The sequence below is a fragment of the Ictidomys tridecemlineatus genome, chromosome 6, assembly GCF_052094955.1.
Source record: "Ictidomys tridecemlineatus isolate mIctTri1 chromosome 6, mIctTri1.hap1, whole genome shotgun sequence".
NCBI classification, from domain to species: Eukaryota; Metazoa; Chordata; class Mammalia; order Rodentia; family Sciuridae; genus Ictidomys; species Ictidomys tridecemlineatus.
In genome coordinates, this window is record NC_135482.1 from 174,921,498 (window position 1) to 174,943,577 (window position 22,080).

The window sequence follows — 22,080 nt, forward strand, 5'->3', positions numbered from 1 at the left end:
AGCTTTCTTTGAAGTTTCCATTTCATGTGCTAATGCCTTTCAAGTATGTCTGATGATTTTTTTTCCACTAGTCAAAAATTAATGTTCTGCTAAATTTTGAGGGGAAATTTCGAGGGTAAACTTAAGTGTTACCGGATTATGTTGAATGAGAACACCATGGTTGCTTTAACTTTGGCTGAAAATTTTAGTTCTGTTCTTTGTACTACCCCAGGCAGAATGGTTTGTGTGTGTTAGTGGCCATTTCTGTTCAGATATTTCTGTTGTTTCTTTCCATTAGGTTCTGAAGTTTCATTTCTCTTAGCATAGCATATTATGTAATTGCATATGTTAGCAGTTGAATTTCACCTAGATTAGATTTTTCTTTGGTTCTGTAACTTCTTTATATATTCTTTTCATTATGTTGTTCAAACTAAAGACAAAGGAAAATGTCTTATGTTATGCTTTACAGTAACATGTGCTTTCTAGTTAAAAACAGTAGAATTGTTAAGATGAATTTATAATAATTTTTAATTTTTAACTGTTTATTTTGAAAATCAATGTGGGTTCAGAATTTGAAAACAATAATTTCCACAATAGGTGCTCAGTTACATTTTTTAAATGTAGGGGGAATCTTGAGTTAAAATAAACGAAAGAATTTAGGCTGAAAGAATCAGATTTGAGTAATTTATAATATTACAATGCTTCACACTTTCAGAAACTCATGGCAGGCATATCATACTGATATTGGGCTCAGGAAATTCTGAAAATTTTGGCTGACAAGTTTTTGGATTCTATTTACAAATATACTAAAAGGATTAGCATAACAGATTTTGGGGAATGGTTAACTTGTGACTAATTTACATTGCTTGTTTTAAATTGTATTAATGATCATCATAGTCTAGTACAAAGAAAGTTTCATTATGGTAAATAAATAATTACTTCCCTTATGAAAAGGTATTTTTTTCAAATCAATCTCTGCCTTTCTGTGTATATTACTCTGAATAGTTTTGTTTTTGTTTAAAGTGGTTGTTGTGATATTTTCTAGTGATTCATTTTTGCATACCTTGAATGACAATTTTAAAAACTTGCAATTAATTATTTACAATCTACATAAACTTTAGATAGTTTTCTAGCATAAAGGCTTTCTTTCTTTTTTTTTTAAATTTTATTTTAAGGTCCGGCAGGAATTGTTGGAAGAATATGAACAAGTTAAAAGTATTGTCAGCACTTTAGAAAGTTTTAAAATTGACAAGCCCCCAGATTTCCCTGTGTCTTGTCAAGATGAACCATTTAGAGATCCTGCTGTTTGGCCGCCTCCTGTTCCTGCAGAACACAGGTAAATTTAGACTTCATATCTCTTAAGGAACTTTTAGATAATTGATATTCATAGTGAAGCTTTACTTGAACAAAGTATGAGATAGCATTTTTAGAGGAATATAAATTTAATATTTGCTTATAATTTTTACACCTTATTGTTTTAAAGTTTGTATTTGATAAAAAGCACAAACAAATCCCTTGTTATATATTTTGCTTTTGGAATACTTTACTAAAATGGTAATAATAACAGGTGTCCTAAAATTTGTCAGTTAAAAGAGGTTTCTTTAGGTTGCATAATATTAGCATCAAAATTTAGAAACTTGGATAGTTTTTTTTGTTTGTTGTTGCTTAAAGAGACTCACTACTTCAAATGAAATGGTGGAGAATTGAATTCATCTTGTTGGGCCCACAGACAATCTCCATGTCCTTAGAGTAGAAGGACTTTTACTGTCAAATTTCTCAATGTGTTGTATAAAGCGCTTATCTCCCACCAGTTTTCTCCGAAAACCAGTCTATGTATGATCTATATAAATCTCTTTCTTACTCTTTGTTTTCTTGTCTGGACACAGTGTGTTCGTTCTTTAAGGAATATCCATAATCCCCATCTCTAACTCAGAAATTCATATTTATTCTTCAAGTCTCTGCTCAACTGACTGCTTTCCTCTGCAGTCCTTTTAGTCTGCACAGCATAAAAGTTTGTTCAGAGTAGTTATCATGTTGCATTTATTTTCCTCTTCACATGATTAAGGAACTTTGCAAAGGCAATGATCATGGTTTTATTTACATAAAACAAAAGCCAAGTAACAAATTTCTGTTACTAACACAGGATTTGGCATATGGTAGGAATTCAACCAAGATTGAATGAATAACTCCTTTAATTTTACAAGTGAGGAAACTGAGGCCTGAGATACCCTGACTTGTATGTTAGGTTAGACCAGAATCTTAGTTTACGCCTTTTGACTTTCTGTGGGCTTTATTGTGAAGTGGTATTGTGGCCAGACTGTTGCATCATAGAAAATAAATTTTCCTTTGGTCAGTAGCTATGATGATCTGTTTCACTGATCTCTGGAAGTTTTCTAAAAACATTCAAAGGGACTGTGAAAAGTGGTTAATTTATTTTTTTCAGGATTTTTTCCACTGAGTTAAAGATAATTTTGTGACTCCCATGGTAAAACCACTAGATGAAGATTATTTTTTAAGGACAAGTGTAGATTTTTTTCTTCCAATGTAATCATCAGGTGTTTTGAATTATGGGGATTCTGATCCCTCAAATGGCAAAAACTGTCTCAGGGGTTAGAGAATTGTTACCTTGGAAGTTCCAAAGTGAATACTGGAAAAAAAAATAATGGCATTGTGATCTTTCAGAACTTGAAACAATTTCTGCATGTGTGTATAATAAAATAACTTTTTTCCCCTTAGAAGTCCTTAATTGTGAAATTGATTTCTAGTTTAAAAGTAAAAGCTGACGATAAATCTAAATATAAGAATACATGTTCCGGGCTGGGGATGTGGCTCTAGCAGTAGCACGCTCGCCTGGCATGTGTGCGGCCCGGGTTCAATCCTCAGCACCACATACAAACAAAGATGTTGTGTTCGCCCAAAACTAAAAAATAAATATTAAAAAAAAAAAGAATACATGTTCTGAATTGCTAGAGTACCATGATTCATTTAAAGAAACAGTGCCAACAGATAAAAACTCTGATATTCATGGCTTAAACGGAATAAAAAAATTATGGATAACGTTTCCCATTGATGAATACTAACCCAGAAACTCCTCATTAGAGCAACACTGGAATGATTGCATCCTGTTCTTTGTCTTTCCTTTCCTGCCCATACTCAGATCTGATTTATTTTTGTACTTGGTTTTTAATCCTTTTTTTTTTTGTAGTTGTAGATGGACAGCATGCCTTTATTTTATGTGTTTATTTTTATGTGGTACTGAGGATCAAACCCAGTGTCTTGTTCGTGTGAGGCAAGTGCTCTGCCACTGAGCCCCCAGCCTTAATCCTTTTTCACGAGGAAAGATGAATGGATCAGAATGTATTTCTTCAAATCTCCTTTCTCCAAATTTTAAAAAGCTTATGTGCATGTATGTTTTTCCTCTGTGGATTAGAAAAGCAAATCTAAGACTGTGTTACCTGGGCTTGGGGGGGATCCCATTTTTACATATAACAGTGACAGTAAGAAAACATCTGACAACTCCAGGAGGTTTTACTAGAGTTGGATTATGTTTAGTACTTTGTGTAATACATTGAGTAATAATAATATTTCGAACTTAATGAATAAAATCTTTACACAGCAAAGCAACAATTTTGTCAACAATGTTATAGTGACATAAATGTAAAGCATATGTTAACAAAAAATATACTGGTTTGTGGCTTAGAATGTGAACAAGGGCTGATAAAATAAGCAAATATTAAAATTTAAGTGTAAGGTTTAAAGTTATGGGAGGTTAGAATTGTATAATATTTCTCTCCTTTTACAAACTTTGTTCTTCTTCAGGTCAGGTAAGACATATATAATAAATTTTTTTTTTACCTGGGGAGAGTGAATTATGGGAAAAGAGGGAAAAGACACGTAAGTCTGTGTGATCCAAGTTTGAGTTCTACTTCTGACACCTCCTTGCTTTATAAAAACCTTAGATATTTACCTTCTCTAAACTTTCATTGTGTGTAAAATGAGGATATCCATCTCACGGAATTAAATAAAATACTGTAATGTTTAAGACAGTAATTAGCATGTAATGTTAAATAAAATTAATGATCAATTCTGAAATAAAGAACTATAATTTTTTTTCAGATAAATAATAAGAGAACAACAAAGTTAAAAAATGACAGCCTCACTCATAAAATTCCTCAAGTAATTTTATTTTCTTCCTGCAAATTTTACATAAATACTTAATTTTCTGAAACACTTTGAATAATTCTGGCAGAGAGGATATTTTTAAATGTATAAGCCTCATGAAATTGGTGATCATTTTCAGGAAAGGATAGTTTATAGTTATAGATCATTTACTGTATGTTTTATAAGCATTATTTTATTTAAACTTCCAGTGATCCCATAAAGTAGATATTGTTATTTTGTGAACCTGTATTATCATTGGTAATTTATTAGTGTGAACCCAAGTTTCAGCTGAGAAAATTGAAGCTTATCAAGTTTATTATTTTTCCAAAGTCATCTGAACAAGAAAATGGTAGAGTCAGAATTTGAACCCAGATCTTAACTTGGTATCCACTCTACTCTATGAAGTTTAAAACTCCCCCGCCCTGGTAACTGTGAGAATAGGAAAATATCATTTACTTTCACCTTAATTTTACACAAAGCATTTCAGGTATGCAGCTTATGTGTTTGGCTTTAACCAATAATGTGGTACCCCTGTTTTTGGTTTTATTTTTTTTACTTCATTGACCTCTAACAAAATTTCTCCTCCTTCCTTGTGGCTGCATACCAGGGTTATATTATACTATGGTTTTTTACAAGTGGTTTTGCTGCATTGTGTGTCTGTGTCATGGGTCTGCTGAATTTAATCATGATCGTGTTTTAAATCACCAGCAGCTGCTTGGTGCTTGCAATTTTTAAAAATAGATTCATTGCCTTAAATTTGAAGAAATGGAACTGTAAAAGTAGGTTCATGAAAGGAAGTAATAGCAGTATCAGAATTAAACTCCAAAAGAGAGGAGGCCTCCAGATCGTTCTTAATGTCCTAAGAGTTTATTGCATTAATGAACTGATTTTCATGATATTTTGCATGTAGGTTTATTAAGTACATTCTCTTTAATGAAATGATCTGTCCTAGTGAGACCTAAAACATGAGGCTATGACTTTTCTTTTTTGGAATAGTATTTGAAATAGCATATATTCAATTAATTATCTTTGTTCAGTATAAAAATAAAAATAAATGTGGTAGGTAATTCTTTTTTCCAGCTTTATTGAAATATAATTGACAATAAAAATTGTATATAGTTAAGATGTACAACTTAATGATTTGATATATGTATACTTTGTGAAATAGTCACCACAATTAAGCTAGTTAGCATATTTATCACCTTTTTCTTTTTGTGGTGAGAACACTTAAAGTCTACAAGCTTAGTAAATTCCAAATATATGATACAATATTGTTAATGATAGTTACTTTGCTGTGTGTTAGATCTCTAGAACTTACCTTGTACAACTGAAACTTTGCACTTCTTGACCAACATCGTTCTTGCTGTAGTTTGAATGTGCCCTCAAAGCTCATGTGTTGGAAACTTGATCCCCAGTGCAACAACATTGAGAAATGGGACCTTTAAGATGTGATTAAGTCATGAGGACTTGGCCTAATAAATGTTGTTATCCTGGGAATGGGCTTGTTATAGAAGGCCCCTCCTTGCTCTCTAGTGCTGTCTTGCCCTTTTACTTTCCATCCATGAAATGATGAAGCAGGGAGGCTCTTGTCACATGTGAGCCCCTTAATCTTAGACTTCCCAGCTTTCAGAACTATAAGAAATAAATCTGAATTATCCAAACTCAGGTATTCTGTTATAGCCTCACAAAATTTCCCTTTCCCTTCAGCTTCTGGTAACCACCATTCTACTGTTTCTATGAGTTTTGACTATTTTAGAGTCCATATATAAGTAATCAAGTAGGATTTGTCTTTCTGTAGCTTATTTAGTTTTTCCTTAGCATGTCCTCCAGATTCATCCATGTTATTGCAAATATCAGGATTTCCTTATTTTTAAAAACTGAATGCTATTTCATTCACCTGTTGACAAATATTTAGATTGTTTCTTTGAAGGTATATTCAGAAGTGGGATTGCTATATGGTAGTTTTATTTATTTATTTTTTTAAGAGAGATGAGAGAGAGAGAATTTTAATATTTATTTTTAGTTTTCAGCGGACACAAAATCTTTGTATGTAGTGCTGAGGATCGAACCCGGGCCTCACGCATGCCAGGCAACCGCGCTACCACTTGAGCCACATCCCCAGCCCCAATGGTAGTTTTATTTTTAATGTTTTGAGGAGCCCTCATAGAATTCTCCATAAGGGCTGTTACAATTTACTTTTCCATGTGGTAATTTTTTAAAAAAATTATATATTTTGGGAGAGGTGGGAGTGAGAATAGTGTACAAGCTGAAATTAATCATTTGGCTTATTTTGTATCACTTGACTAAAAGTCAAGTAGACTTCTGATGTATCATCAGTCCCAGGGAAGTTATAGTATGATATGTTTCTGTGTACATTACATATGAGAAGATTGATTTGTTTTCTTTCTTTTTTAAACAAATCAGTGCTATTCTAGAGAATTTCAGCAAAGAGGCAGTTCTTACTGATTTGGTATTAAAGTTGTTGTCTTATGTTTCTTTGGGTACCCAAATAGATTAAGTAACTTGTGGCATTTAAAAACCCAGTCTGCAGTGAAAAGATCAGTTAAGCCCAAAGTCAGGTACTGGTAGAGAGCAAACCACCATCTCATCTGTACAAGTATTTTACCTAGGTTCAGACTTAGTTATTTTCCTGGGATTAGAAGATTGGAGAGCAAGTCTTTGTGTCAATTTAATTATTGGAGGCATCCTGTAAATTCACTTTTCTGTGAACTGTTTTTCCCTTTGTAAAGTGTATATCATAATGAGATTGCTTTGTAAAACTCTTTTGAAGTCTTAGGAAGAAAACTACTGTATCATTGACCTATCCAACATGTATTTCATAAATATCATCATATACTAGACATTGTCTTTGGCCCTGAAGGTGCAGCAAATAAAAAGCCTATAGCCCTTGACCTTGAGAAACTGATAAGAGAAAATAAGCATCTTAGAAAGCTTGATGTCTTATAAGTACTGTGCCAGGAGATACTGTCCACATATAGTGGGAAGAAGAAAGACATGGTTTCTGCCCTTTTTAGCATTTTATCTTGTAGATGGCTGAGAGCCATTGCTGAGGTAGAATGGACTGGATTTGGTCATTAATAAGATATAACGAAGTGGAGAAAAATTGGAAGAGATAATTAAATTTAGACCAAGCTGTTGAACAGGAATTAGAAATGAGAACCAGTCTTTGAGAGAGATTGGGATTGGTAGTATTTAGGAATCGACAGCAACTAAGGCTGAGGTAGAAATTTTAAGGTCAATCTTTTTTTTTCTTTTAGTTGTAGTTGGACACAATACCTTTATTTTTATGTGGTGCTGAGGATCGAACCCAGGATTTTGCACACGCTAGGCAAGTGCTCTACCGCTGAGCCACATCCCCAGCCCTAATGTCAATCTTTATGTGATGGATTAGGTTATTTGTCTAATACTGTTCGTAGGTTGAAGTTGTAGTAATTTTCTTAACATTCTGGAGTCATATTCTAAAATTCTGATTCTAAATTATGGGATGGACTCTGTTTTTGACTTGAGTAGAATATAGGTAACAGGGTTGTCTAACCAGAGTAATAATTAACATTAATTGTTCTTATTCTGCTAATAAACTCTTTCATGGCTTATTTCTTATTTAATTTTCACAACCACCCTGAACAATAGACAATATTGTTAACACTGTATGTTTTAGAAGAAACTAAATGTTTAAAGTCTCAGGTTACTTTATCAAATGCTGCATGTAGGTCAAATAGGATAAGGACAGAGATTGGATTGGATTTAGCAGCAGGAGCTCACTGGTGATCATCTTCAGAGCATAGTTTGGTAGAGTGGTAGAAAATAACAGAGGTGTCTAGAGAGTGGGAAGAGAGGAACTGAAGACAAATTCTTTTAGTGAGTCTTGCTGAAGAGAGAAAGAAATTGAGTGGTAGTTGGGGAAGATAGGAGTCAAGTTTTATTATTTAGAGAGGAGAGGAATAACAGAATTTTTATATGCTGTGGTACAGAGGGGAAAATAGAGGATACGTGGGCAAAATGCACAAATTCAGAAGCAGTCTTTGAGTAGACGAGGTGGATCTAGTGCACATGTAGAGGGAGTGCGAGAGCAGCTGGCTCAGTCACAGCAGGGCAGGCAGTTGGTGCAGAGCGGTGGGCAGATATGGAGGTGACAGCTTGTGCAAATTCTTTTGTGATCATTTCACTGAGGAAGGCAAAAGCAAACAAGACCATCTGAGGGTGAGCACAGAGGGAACAGGGTCTGAATTGTAATTGGAAGTGTCCTAGGGTGAAAGGACATTCAATTTGGCCTTTTTTTTTTTTTAATTTTTAAAGTATTTCTTTTATGTAAGTACACTCTAGGGAGCATTTTTCTTACGTTATAGAACTCAATAGTCACTCATTTGAAATTTATGATTTGGAATTCTAAGTATTTATTACAACGAGTACCTAAAAACTTGGTATTTTTATCTTTTTTTTATGTTACAGAAAAGGCAACTGAAAGATAGAAATTGTAATCATTAGAGATAAACTAAGGAGTGGGAACAAGATAGTGGTAAGTCAGAATGAAGCCATAACACATTATTTTTACATTGTTCTTGGAAAAATCTTTGCCTTGCTGCACTTTAGCCACTGTCATTTCCCCTTTTGTTCCTTTGGCAAATTGCTATACACTGTAGAGTCTACATCTATTTCCTTTCCCCCTTAGTTACTAGAAATCGTGGATCTTCAGTTATTGCAGCACAGGGACTGACTTGAAGATATTGAATAACTTCCTAAATCAATAATGGAATGCCTTTTCTTAGAACTTAACTCCTTTTCACCTTTGTAACATTTAATGTTTACCATCTCTTCTCCTTCTTGGTTTCTGTGGCATTACATTATTTGCTTTCCCCTTTTCTGAATGTGACCTCTGTAATTCCTTCTTTTTTAATTCTTTCTGTGTCCAGTTCAGCCTAACACCCCTGGCATTTCTTACATGGGGGCATCATGGATGAAGAGACAGGTGGGAAGAAGGGCTTTGCCTGCAGGAGCTCATGTTCTAGGAAAGCTGTTTCCTTTGCACAGATCCTGATAATTAACCAGCTATAAGGACTGTCATTCTAGCTCTGCCACTTAGTGTCCGTGAGGATGAGCCTTTCAGCCTCTTCCTCACTTTCCTGCTCTGTCAATTGGGATTAGTTATGACAGTTACCTCACAGGGTTAATGTGAGAATTAAATGATTTAATGCAAGTGAAGTATAAAGAACAGCCTGGCATATAGGATGTGTCAGGAAAGGTTTGTAGGTTTCATTACACACTCCCATCCCATGCTATTGTTCACATTTCACCCAGAGTCTTATCTTGACCACTCTGTTTAAAATATTTACCCTTTCACTCGTCACTCCTCTGTTCCTTATTCTGCATTATGTTTCTGCATAGCACTTACTGCTATCTGATAGTAAATTATATGTGTTTATTGATTGTAAGACATAAAAAGTTGGGGCCTTAGATTTGTCCACTGCTCTATCCCCAGCACCAAGAACAGTGTCTGGCACAGTGTAGGCATTCAGTAACTATTTGTTGAAAGAATGAGTGAATAAAATGCTTATTTAGATTTATCCACATTTTTACCAATTGTTTTGTTTTCCATTCCTTGCACTTTACTTTTTCTGGATTCAGTTTCATCTTTGCCTATTCTTCAGTTTCATATAAATGGAATCCTACAGTACATTTTCTGTGTCTGCTTACTTTCTTTCAGCATTACCTGAAAATTCCATCCATGTTGTTGTATTCATTGCTGTGTAGCATTCTACCACATAAATCTACTAGTTTATGTATTTTATTGAGGATTTTTTTTCAGTTATAATTAAGGCTGCTATGAATATGAGCATTGTGTCCATATAATGAAGACTTAATTCTTCAAGGTATACACTAAGCAGTGAAGCTGCTGAGTCATAAGTATATTAAAGATTAGTTTTATTAAATAGAGTCTTCCAAAGTGGTAATACTGCCAGTTTTCCCATTTTAGTCATTTGGGTAGGGATGTAGTGGCATCTCATCGTGAGCTGCCTTTCTGAAAGGACTACAGATATTAAGCATCTTTTCATCTGTTTTCAGCCTTGTATATATATTTTATTTTGTAAAATGGCTGTTCCAGTCTTTTGTCCATGCTTTCAATATCATATTTTTTTTTACTAATTTACTGATTATTGTTAAGACAATCATTTGTGTGTTACAATTACCTTCCTCAGTATATGGTTCACTTTTTGACATGTTTTCATGGTATCTTTCAATAATTACTTAAGTCTACCTTATCAATATTTTATCTTAATTCTTTTAATAAATCTTTGCCTACCCCAAAATTATGATGATACCCTCCCATGTTTTATTCTAGGACTTTATTTTATTATTTCCTATATTTTAAGTACTGATCTTTTTATCAAGTTAATGTTTCTTATAAGGTGTAAGATGGAGGAGGTTGTAGGAAGATTTTCCCCAAAAATGGGTATTTTAATTAACCCAGAAGCATTTACTGACTAAACCCACCTTTGCCTACTGAACTGCAGTGGTGCCTTCTTTGCAAATCAAGTGACTTCACCAAATTCAATCTTTAGTGATAAATCCTGGTTCTAAAAAGCATTTAAGAAATGTTTAACTGTTTGCTATCGGAAAATTAAAAACAATATCTTGCTGAAGTCTGTTTAGAACATTATTTATTAATTCTTTCAACAAATATTTGAACTCTTGCCAAATGCAAAGCACCCTGCTATACACTACATAAAAGGCTGCATTAGGTTAACTCTTCCCTCATCATCTCAAGCAAATCAATCATATTCAGGAATATAATAAGTACTACAAATTTGTTTCTTATCTTTGTATTACCTATGGGAAGAGTTGTGTTTTCCTTTTTATTTAATTCCAAAGTTACATAGATTAACGTAATAGCAAAGTAAGATTGTTCTTCTTTTCTAAAAGTTAGCTTTAAGTAATGTGAATTAAAGTTCTTGGACAAAAATCATCCTGTTCCAAATTATTTACTCAAATGCCAGGATTCTAACAATGATGGACAAATAGATGTAACCAAGGAGTTTAAAATCATCACCAAACAGAAAGGGGAAGTAGAATGCTCAGTAGCTCTAAGAAGGAAGGAACCTTTGTGTCTTGGAGAAAGTTTTAACAGTAGAGCAGACCCTGTTTCTTAGCATGGTATGGTATGCAAGGCCTCTTGGAAGAGGTCTCTCTTCCTTAGACTTCATGGAATGTCTACCATCAGACAATCTTATTTCTGTTGCCTGATATTTTATGGAGATTTGCCAGGTTCAGATCCAGGAGGTTTAGTTTTTTAGATGTATAATCTGAGCCCTTTTTTGCCTGCGTATACTAAAACTTATAGCAACCCTACAGTTTCATTTCTTAGGTACTCAAATATTTAACTAGTGTTATAATTCATATTTAACATTTTATTAACTTCTGAGTAGAAAAATCACAATTATGTAAGATATAAAGAATCACAAGGTAATACATTATGACGTACCTACCATTAAATTTAAGGTAAAGACCTTTACGGTATGACCTTTGAAGTCATGTGTGCTTCTCCACATCCTGTTCCCTTCCTTCTATTTCAGAGAGGGATATCAACTACTGTTCTGAATTTAGAGTCTTATCTTTCCCTTAACCTCACTTTATATTTTGACTTCGTATGTTGGTATCACCAAGCCGTATCTTATTTTGCTTGGACTCTTATTGTCTGTGTGCTTTGAACTTGTTTTTTCACTCAACATTATGGTTGTGAGATTCATCTGTCATTATTTGAGTAGCTATAATTATGTTTACTTGTCTAGTGTGACTTATTATGAATATGTAATTTACCTATTCTGATAATGGATATTTGGATTATTTTCAGGTGTTTATTACAAGCAGTATTGATAAAAACATGTATAACATTGATGAGAAAAAGGAAATATTGTATTTCAGAGGAAATCAGGCACATGCGCACAAGATATGGTATATTTCTTATTCCTATAGGGAGATCACAAGTAGGAGGAGTGAGCACAGAGTGGACATTTTTGTCTTCATCTATAGATCTAAATAGTTATTAGATCAGTTATTCTCTGTATTTGAAATGCTGTAGGCTATTATAGTGTCAGTCTTTTTGACCATTAGGACAGAAGTCAGTGATGCTGTGTAACCCTAATAAAGTCTCTTTCTAAAGAGATACTTAGCAAAAGAAGCCTTGAGAGTTTTATTGTTTACACAGCCTGGAAGCTGTCACTGAGTCCTTAAAGTGAAGCATGACATTGTGCAGTGATGCGCTAATGGACAAAGATGTACAGAACAGAATCAAGATGTCCTTTGGGAAGTTGTCAGAGTCTGTTACAAATGTAATATCAAACTGCAGTGAGATGGAACTGAAGACTTCCAAAGCACAGGCACACTTCCTGTGAGACATGGGACTTGACACAAATGGAACATCTGGCTACTTGAGCAGATTCATTCAGACCATTTATGAGCCCATCAGAATATTGAGTGGCAGGACAAGGTCAGCAATAGCAAATACTTGGCAGCCTATGTGCCAGCTCTGAAATAATTTGCAATAATTCTACTACATAGCCTTTCTGAGCTAGATGTGTACACAAGATGGTCTATGGTAGAGCTCCTGCATGACTATTAAATAACAAGTTGCAGGGGGGAAAGCATAAGCTAAGGTGGAAGGACTGTCTCAAGATTGACCCTAAGCAGTGAGGCCTAACAGGCAGACCCAGCAGCTGCAGAGCATTGTGCTGTGTGGCTGTAAGGGCTGGCCTTGCTGTTGGTGAGCAGAGAGGCTTTTGGCTGGCTGGCTGTTGAGTCTACAAAGCAGGACCACAAACAGTGACAGATGTTTAAATAGTAGGCATAGCTGCTAACAAAAGAGCAAACTTGACATGTGTCCTGGTTGGTTGAGATTGTTGGTCTCATAATACTGACTTTGGTTGTACTCATGAATATGATTCAGGAAAGATGTTATGCACACACATATATAAATAAAAGCAAAGTTGTACTCCTACTTTCTACCTCTTCTCAATAGAAAAAAAAAATAGGTTAAAAACAAACAACCCCCCCCCCCAAAAAAAAAAAACCAAAACCAAAAAACCCCAGTGGTTGCATTGAAGTACTGGAAATAGAGCAGTTTATCATTATTAGTCTTGAATTCTTTATCAAGTCTAATTGCATTTTTATTTTATTGACCGAATGCTGAAAAGACTTTTAATAATGTCCTAAGAACCAATGATGTAATAATACTTTAAGTTTCAAAGTGCCTTATATCCATTTTAGTATGCATTATTTTCTAGTTCCTTTCCAGTGATTTTTTTTTTACAAGATTGCTTATTTATTTTCATTTCTTATAGGCTGTTTTCTACCTAATGGGTGTTCAATAAATATTTAACTGGACTGAACCCCAGGGAGTAAGATGTCAGGTTATGGTAACCTAATTGTATCTATAAGGGAAACACCGTTTTTCACCATCCATTTTTATCTTTGCAGTTTCAGGTTGTATTATAATTCCAACAGTCTGAATATACTGTATTTAGATTGGCAACACATTGGCCCTTTTTTTGAACTTTTTTGCACCAAAATGTTTTGCACTAAGTTTACCACCTTTACAACTTTTCATCCATTTTTCTATCTTGTTGGATTTGTACAGTTATATACTATGTCAACTTTACTGACACTAGGAATTAAACTCACTGATGAGTTAGGTGAATTAAAAACATGAGGGTGAGAAAGGAATAATAGGTATGGTACAGGGACGAATAAGCAACACATAGAAGGGATCTGAAGTGCTACATGAGCACAGCCATCGAGAGAAACAAGGAAGGAATACTGAAGAGACTAGTCAAGGAAGAAGAACTAAGATTAGACACAAAATGATAAAGGTCCCTCACCCAAGATACAGAGATTACTAAATACTGGATGAGAAACCTCAGATCTTTACTGTGTGAAGGAGACAAGTTTCACATTGTAAGAAACAAAATATGCTATTCTGTGTGCACACACATGGGTTTATCATGATTCTTAATCACATTTGGAGGCAGTATAACTTAAATGATCCTGTGATTTTGGACACTTTAAAGCATGAATAATACTTTTACAAAGAGATTACTTTGTTTATAAGAATATTTCATTGTTAAGTCCTGTCATTTGTAATTTGAGTGAAATGTTGAATTTTTCAGTACAGAAGCAGAGAAAAACATCTTGGTTGTTAAAAAAAAATTTGTAAACTATGCAAATAGTTATTTTGAATTCTTAAAGAATAGCTTTTAATGCTTTTAAAAACGTTACCTATTATTGGTTTAGGATAGCAATGAGTAAAGTAATTGGTCTTCCATTACGCTATTATTTATTACAGGGGGTAGTCTGTGTTGCCCTCTATTGGTGATTAATAGCTACTTTTGGCAAAGTGCTACCTTATGTATCATTTATATGTATGTAATAATTCTATCAAACAATGTGCTTTAAAAAATAAAAATTGAAAACCAGTCTAGTAGTCATGGTCATGAGTTGGAAATACGAGATTTTGGGCTTTCTTGATTTAACAGTTTTATTTACTAAGGTAGTGTTAAAATACTTTTGTCCTTGATTAATTTTTATTTTTACTTTTATTTTTTTTTGTCAGAGCTCCACCTCAAATCAGGCGTCCCAATCGAGAAGTAAGACCTCTGAGGAAAGAAATGGCAGGAGTAGGAGCCCGGGGACCTGTAGGCCGAGCACATCCCATATCAAAGAGTGAGAAACCTACAAGTAGGGACAAGGATTGTAGAGCAAGAGGGAGAGATGACAAGGCAAGACTGTCTCTTTGTAATTCACTCACTTGAAACCCATGACTTTGGTGGTATTACAGTTTTTATTGGCTTTTCAGGGTCCATGGTTTTAAAAGAAGAGTCTGATTCAAAACCTGAGTGATCTTTATATTTTGAAGGCCATGCTGCAATGTAAAAAACCTCAGAGAGCAAACATGGACACCACACAAGTATTTAGTAAAATAGATACTTTGTAGCAGTATTTCAAATCGTTTGGACACTTTAAAAACAGTATTTTAACAAATATTTGGAATGAAAATGAATAATAAATGAAAACATAGTTGTAGGAGAAAGACTTATAAGAAAGTAGATTCACAGAATGAAATGAGGGATATGATTTACTACTGCTAAAAAATAAAAAAATTTATTTATCCAAAATTGTAAAGTGCAATAAGACTTGTTTTCTTTAATGAGAAAACTTCCATTGGACTCAAAATAGACCAGCTTCCTAGGCAATAGGAATGTTGAGACTAACAGAATAAAACTGGTGTTTTCTGGGTATTTCTACTCAAAAGAGAGTCGAAGACATATTTACCTCTCTACCTTATGAAGATACTGAAAATGGATTATATTTTTTGGCTGTTTGTGATTTGTTGAAATAAATTTTCATAAACAGTAGGTGAATCCATCTCAGGTCCTTTTTGGAATTAATGATGATACCAATAAATTATTTCCTGCTAAGAAATTGAGCTGGTTTCCCCCCCATTATTAAAAGCCATACAAATGGATCTTGAAAATATGTATGTTAAGTATCATCTTTGTTTCTTTCTTTCTTTCTCATTTTTGTCAGCTAACCTTAGTTTGCATTTTAGAGAATAAAAGTAGGGATTGAAGTCCAACCCTCACTGTGATATTAGCTTTTAGGTAAACTTTTAGAACAAGATAATGAACTTTGTCTTTAATTTCATGTAGTACAAGAGAAGAACTGTGGCCATGGTTTATTGGATGCTTCTATTGCTAGGCACCATTCAGAGTGATTACATAATAATTCATGCAACAGTTTCAAGACGTAGGTATCTTATTATTGCTATTTTACAGATGAGAAAACTGTGGTATATAGCGCTAAAGTAACTTGCCAGGAGTGAAAAATGAAGCCTAGAAGAATGGAATTTGTAAAGTCACATATCTTTGTATTCCCCCCCTCCCATATTATGTAGTATTCTTACATACCAAACTAGTTGTTAAAATCTGAATTAGATTTGAAAAAAATAATCTAGAATAAGTAAATGTTGATTTTTAAAATGTGTTAATGATGCTGAAGCCGAGAACAAAACAACCAAGCAGCATTTGAATATCCAATACCTTTTTATCTGGAGGTTATAAGATAGTCTTTCATTTATGATGTTTTCAAATAATTTTCTAAATATTAGCTTTTTTTTAAATTGACATTTAGGTACTCAGAATGTCACTGTAAAGTAAGCCATTTATTTAAAAAAGGGAGAGAAACCTTCCACTTGTTCAGAAATAAAGGATTTTCTGAGTCACTAAAAATAAAAGGAACTAAACAAACTCATAGAAACTTCCTTAGAGTTTGAAAGGTGTATTTGTTTGGTTCTGATTATCATAACCCTCAAATATTCATTAGATTACTGCAGTTCCTGAAACTAACTGAATTCTATGATAGGGTTTGAAGCTGTTAGGTAAAACTGATAAATATCCTATTCCATTGAGAGGTAATTTGAAAGTGAATATTGGAAGCATCCTTTATAGTCTCTATCCCTATACCCTACCTTGGTCAGCTTCATTTTAAAATCAGCATAAATAAATAAATAAACTAGAAAATTTAGTTTATTGCCCATAATAAAGACAGTATGAGAAAAAATTTAGTTATGTAAATATATAAAAATTTAGTTGTATCAACATATTTTTGTATTCTAGCTTGTGATCGAAAGGGCATTTATTGTGTTAAGTCATGGTCAGAATTTTGAAAGCTGCTGCTATACTCTTACAACTCACTTTATTGATATTAAAAAAGTGAGGATAAGAGAAATTACATATCTTGCCCAAGGTTCTTTGTGTATTTGAATTTTTAGTGTGGTAGCAAATTTACTTGTCCTTGAGGACTCTCATGCACAAGTACACATTCACATGCAAGTTTGTTATAAATCTGATAGAAAAGTTGTGTAGCACATAATTTATAAACAGTAAACTACCTTATATTTTTATTGTAAATTTCATAGAGCCAGTGGACTCTCACAGAATGCTTTTGCTGATTTGGCCCAATTTTCATATCTGTACCTGACCTGCATTTGCATTTGATGGGGAAATGTACTGCTGAAATGAATGTTGGTGGATAATGTGTTTTTATTAGTAAGATGGTAATTAAACAATAAAAATATGCTGGAATTCACTTATTCATCAGTGACTTGAGCAGCTTTGATAATTTGGATAATTTACACATATGAAAGAATTTTTTTGTGTGCTATTTATAATGTAACAACAATTGAAATGACACACTTTTAGTTTAATTGCATTATTAAAAATTTTCTCTTCACTTCTAAAGTCTAGACAATCAACAGAACAAATCAGCTCTTTTTGTAGCATATGTCCACTGTGACAGATTTCCACATGATGCCACTGAAATGATTCTAGGTGAGAATGGGTAGCCTTCTACCATACAGGATTTCCACCATACAGAGAATAGATAACGCTAAGGTCATTAGAAGAAAGGAATTTTGAGTATTATTTTTTTCTAAAAACATAAAACATTCTAAATTTGTGTAATTTACTTTTTACTAATGGCAGTGTTTCATAACTGGCTCACAAAATTCCTGAAAATTTAATTATTGACTCTCACAAGTCAAAAAGAAACAGTTCCAACATAGCATTGTTATGTAACTTGTAACTGTCCTATAATAGATGTAACCCTCAAGGTCAAGAAATAGAACATTTGGTCCCTCAGAAGTTATGTTCATGATCTCTTCTAATTTCTGCCATTTTTTTCTTTCCCAGAGGCAGCTACTCTTCTGCTTTCTACTGCTATAGATTATCCATGCCTCATTTGAAACTTTATGTACAGTTAAACATTCTTTTGCATCTGGCTTTTTTTTTTTATTTTGCTAAATATATTTGTGAGAGTCTTCTATACTGTTGCAAATACACTAATTTATTTTCATTGTTATACAGTATATGTGTAATTAAATCTATTTCCTTTTTTAGTTGTACTTGGACACAGTACCTTTATTTTATTTATTTATTTTTATGTGGTGCTGAGGATCGAACCCAGGGCCTTGTATGTGCTAGGCGAGTGCCCTACCGCTGAGCCCCAGCCCCAGCCCAATTAAAACTATTTCTTGTCAATGGATATTTGAATTGCTTTTAGTTTGGAACTGTTATGAATAATGCTACCTGAGATCATTATATTCATCTCCTTTGAGGTGCATGCGTGTGTGTGTGTGTGTGTGTGTGTGTGTGTGTGTGTGTGTGTATGTTTCTGGAGAGTATATCCCTAGGAGTGGAATTGTTGGGTTATAGGATTTCTATGAATTAAACTTTAGTGTATAATACGAAGTACTTTGGCAAAGTAGTGATCTAGTTTCCAGACTTATCTGTGGAGAATGATGCTACACATGCTTGCCAGCATTTAATGTTGCCAGTCTTTTTTAGGTGTAATCGTATTACTTGTGATTCTACCAGCATATTTACTGTGTATTGTGCATTTGCCTTATAACTTATGAGATTGAAAACCCTTTTGTATGCTTATTAACCATTTGTATTTTCAGTGACTTGGTCCTAAGAAATATTCTGGCCTTTGGGTAGTAAATCACAGCACAAATTTTTTAAAATATTATGATAGCTAATTTATAACATTATAAATTATAATTAAAACATTATTATAATAAAGTAGTTTTTTGTTTGTTTGTTTGTTTGTTTTTTGTACCAGGGACTGAATTCAGGGGCACTCGACCACTGAGCCACATCCACAGCCCTGTTTTATGTTTTATTTAGAGACAGGGTCTCACAGAGTTGCTTAGCACCTTGCTTTTGATGAGGCTGGCTTTGAACTTGCAATCCTCCTTCCTCAGCCTTCTAAGCCTCGGAGACTACAGGTGTGTGCCGCTGTGCCCGGCTAGTTTTTTTTTTTTTTTTTTTTTTTTAAATCTAAACCCTTTGATTGAACTTATGATCTGTAATTCCAACCTTATTTGTGGAAGTTGGTGCTTTTTTACAAAAACCCACACTTGGTTTTCTTTTCCAGTATGAACATCAGCTTAGTCTTTAAGAGAGGGGATGAGCTCCTGGGTCACAGGAAGGTTCATATTCAAATCTTTTAACCCTTCATTCAAAAGACTACTCAACATATTTTCATACACTGAATGGTTTTGCTGTGTTCAAACTTTGCTCATTGACTCCACTTTCAATCCCACTTACCCATTGAATCCCACTGTTCAGGGCTATTATACTAGGAGTTCATGAGCTCTGTTTCAGTGTGGTATTTCATATATAGTAAGATTAAATGTGGCTCTTAGTAACCATATTGAAATGTTTTCTCCTTTCTTAGGATGGTTCACTCATGCTAGCTTGTCAGTGTACTACAGAAATGGTAGAATAGAGCACAAGACAACCCCCTACTCTGGTCTATTTATAATATAGCAGCCAGGGAATTCCTTTTAAACTGAGGTCAGATTATGTTCCTCTTCGGTACAAAAACTTCCATTGATTTTCAGTCTTAGACTAAAAGCCGAAGTCCATATAATGGGCTATAAAGCCCTACATGGACTGGCATCCATTACCTCTGACCCACTTTCCCCCTCCTCTTTCTCCTTTTTGTTAGTTTCCTTGTTGTTCTTGGAACTGGCCAAGCCTACTTCCACCTTGAGGCATTTATACTTGCTAATTCTGTCCCTAAATGTTTTATTACATATTTTGCTTTTTTACATACTGTGTCCTCTAACTTGCATGTGTGCTTCATGATGGCAGGGTTTCTATGTATTTGTTCATTGATATATTCCCTGTGTCTGGCACATAGTAAGTACTCATAAATATTGTTGGAATAAAACAGATATATTGGTAAGTATGTAGAATCCTCTGGATCTATTATTTCAACCTAAATGTGTTTTGTATTAGTTTTCCAGTGCAGTACATGACACCAGAATTATAAAGCACTGTTTTGATATATCAACCTATTTTACTTTGCAAAATAATCTTAGGGGAGAATGCAGTTTAGCGACCCTGTCCAACTTTTCCTAGGTTTGCTGCTCACATCAGGGTAGGAGTAGCCCAGGTGTGTGCTGCAGGATGCCAGAATGAACAAAATTCACCGATTCTGGAGCTGAATCACCTAGGTTCTAGCTGTGTGTCTTTGGACCATTTACTTATCCTCTCTATTCCTCAGTTTTCTCATCTGTAAAGTAAAAATAATAAAAGTATCTATCCCCTGGGACTTTTAGGAAGAACAAGTTAGTTAATATATGTCAAGAAGTTACAATAGTGCCTGCCACCCAGTAAGTAGTGTATGACTTTAAGCTATCAGTCTGACATGCTGAACAGACTTGAAAGAGAACATGAAGTTACTTTTTTTTTTGCATTTCTTTTTTTTGTTAGTTGTTCAAAACATTACAAAACTCTTGACATATCATATTTCATACATTTGATTCAAGTGGGTTATTAATTCCCATTTTTTCCACGTTTTTACATACTGTCATACTAGTGACTGTTGTATTCTGCTGCCTTTCCTATCCTCTACTATCCCCCCTCCCCTCCCTCCCATCTTCTCTCTCTACCCCATCTACTGTAATTCATTTTTCTCCCTTGTTTTTTTTCCCTTTCCCCTCACTTCCTCTTATATGTAATTCTGCATAACAATGAGGGTCTCCTTCCATTTCCATGCAATTTCCTTTCTCTCTCCCTTATGAAGTTACTTTTTTAAAAAAGGAAATAATGAGATATGCAAGGAATCTTGCACTTGCCTTGGGCCAGTGAGTCCAGGCAACACTGGGCAAGGAGAGACTGTGGCTTTACAGAAAGAATCAAAGGTCAGCTCTTATTCAGCTTAGACATCCTCATGACTTCAGGCCAGTGGTTTTATTACTGATTAGCCAGTAATCATGTCAGGCAACTCACTGCCTAACAAGAGATTTGACTTCTTTGTTGGACAGGACCATTGTTAGAAAAATTCTTTCTTTTGTTGATCTGAAATCTCCTTCTTTGTTACTTGATATGGGTCCTGGTTCTTTTCTTTGGAGTAAGATGAAGCAGGTTAGTTGTAGTTGGTTGCGTTGCTGGATTAGCATTTTCTTCTGCAGCTTAAATGTTCCTAATGTTCTTATCTTTTCCTTGTGGCATATTTTTTAAACCTTTGTCACCCTGGACATCCTTCCCTGGCTATAATTTGTTTGTCAGTATTTTTTAAGATGCAAAGCAAGACTAGCAACAATGCCCTGTGAAGGCTTGTTAAGCTGTAGTTGTATAAATTTCTCTTGTATTCCTTAGTTATTTTATTTCTAGAATAATTTAAAAATAATCGTAGAGTGTTCCATTGATTTTGTTTAAATAACTTTGTAGCATTGGCCTGTTCGTAATATAAAATGTGACTCTGTGCTGAACTTATATTATGTTTGTTTGGTAGAGGTGCCAGAAATTTACTTCTCTTTTTGGGGGTACCAGGGATTGAACTCGGGGGTACTCAACCACTGAGCCACATCCCTAGCCCTATTTTGTATTTTATTTAGAGACAAGGTCTCACCGAGTTGCTTAGTGCCTTCCTAAATTTCTGAGCCTGACTATGAACTTGCGATCCTCTTACCTCAGCCTCCAGAGCCACTGGGATTATAGGCGTATGCCATTGTGCCAGCAATTTCCTTCTTTGGATAGTGTCAGTATTGATATGTCATTGAAATGTGAGGCTCTTTCTTGAAAATTTAATTTAATACTGCTGCCATATTTCCCGGATATATTGTTTATTTTGGGGGTCAGCTCACTAGAATACTGTTTGGTCTTTACCTGGTGGCTAAAATAACAGGAGAATCTGCAAAAGGGAGCTATTTAGTCCCTTCTCAACACTTATTGTTCCTTTTGTTTATCTCAGAAGAAATAGGATCAGAGAAGGTCACCCTGTTCTGTTGTCTTTTCTCAGGAGGTTGACTCACTTTAACCATTTCCACCCTTCATTTTTATATTAGGTGGTAACTTGGGG

The 22,080-nt window shown here is 34.4% G+C and overlaps 1 protein-coding gene across 5 annotated transcripts in view; it reads left to right on the forward strand.

The window, feature by feature from the left end:
• The window catches only part of Katnal1 (katanin catalytic subunit A1 like 1), a 77,462-nt gene that overhangs the window by 17,455 nt on the left and 37,927 nt on the right, over positions 1–22,080 (forward strand). For all 5 annotated transcript variants that reach the window (XM_078016158.1, XM_078016160.1, XM_005317068.5 and 2 more), the window contains 2 exons: positions 1,155–1,315; positions 14,762–14,927. In XM_078016158.1, the coding sequence (XP_077872284.1) occupies positions 1,155–1,315; positions 14,762–14,927 (327 nt within the window). The remainder of the gene's footprint in view (positions 1–1,154; positions 1,316–14,761; positions 14,928–22,080) is intronic.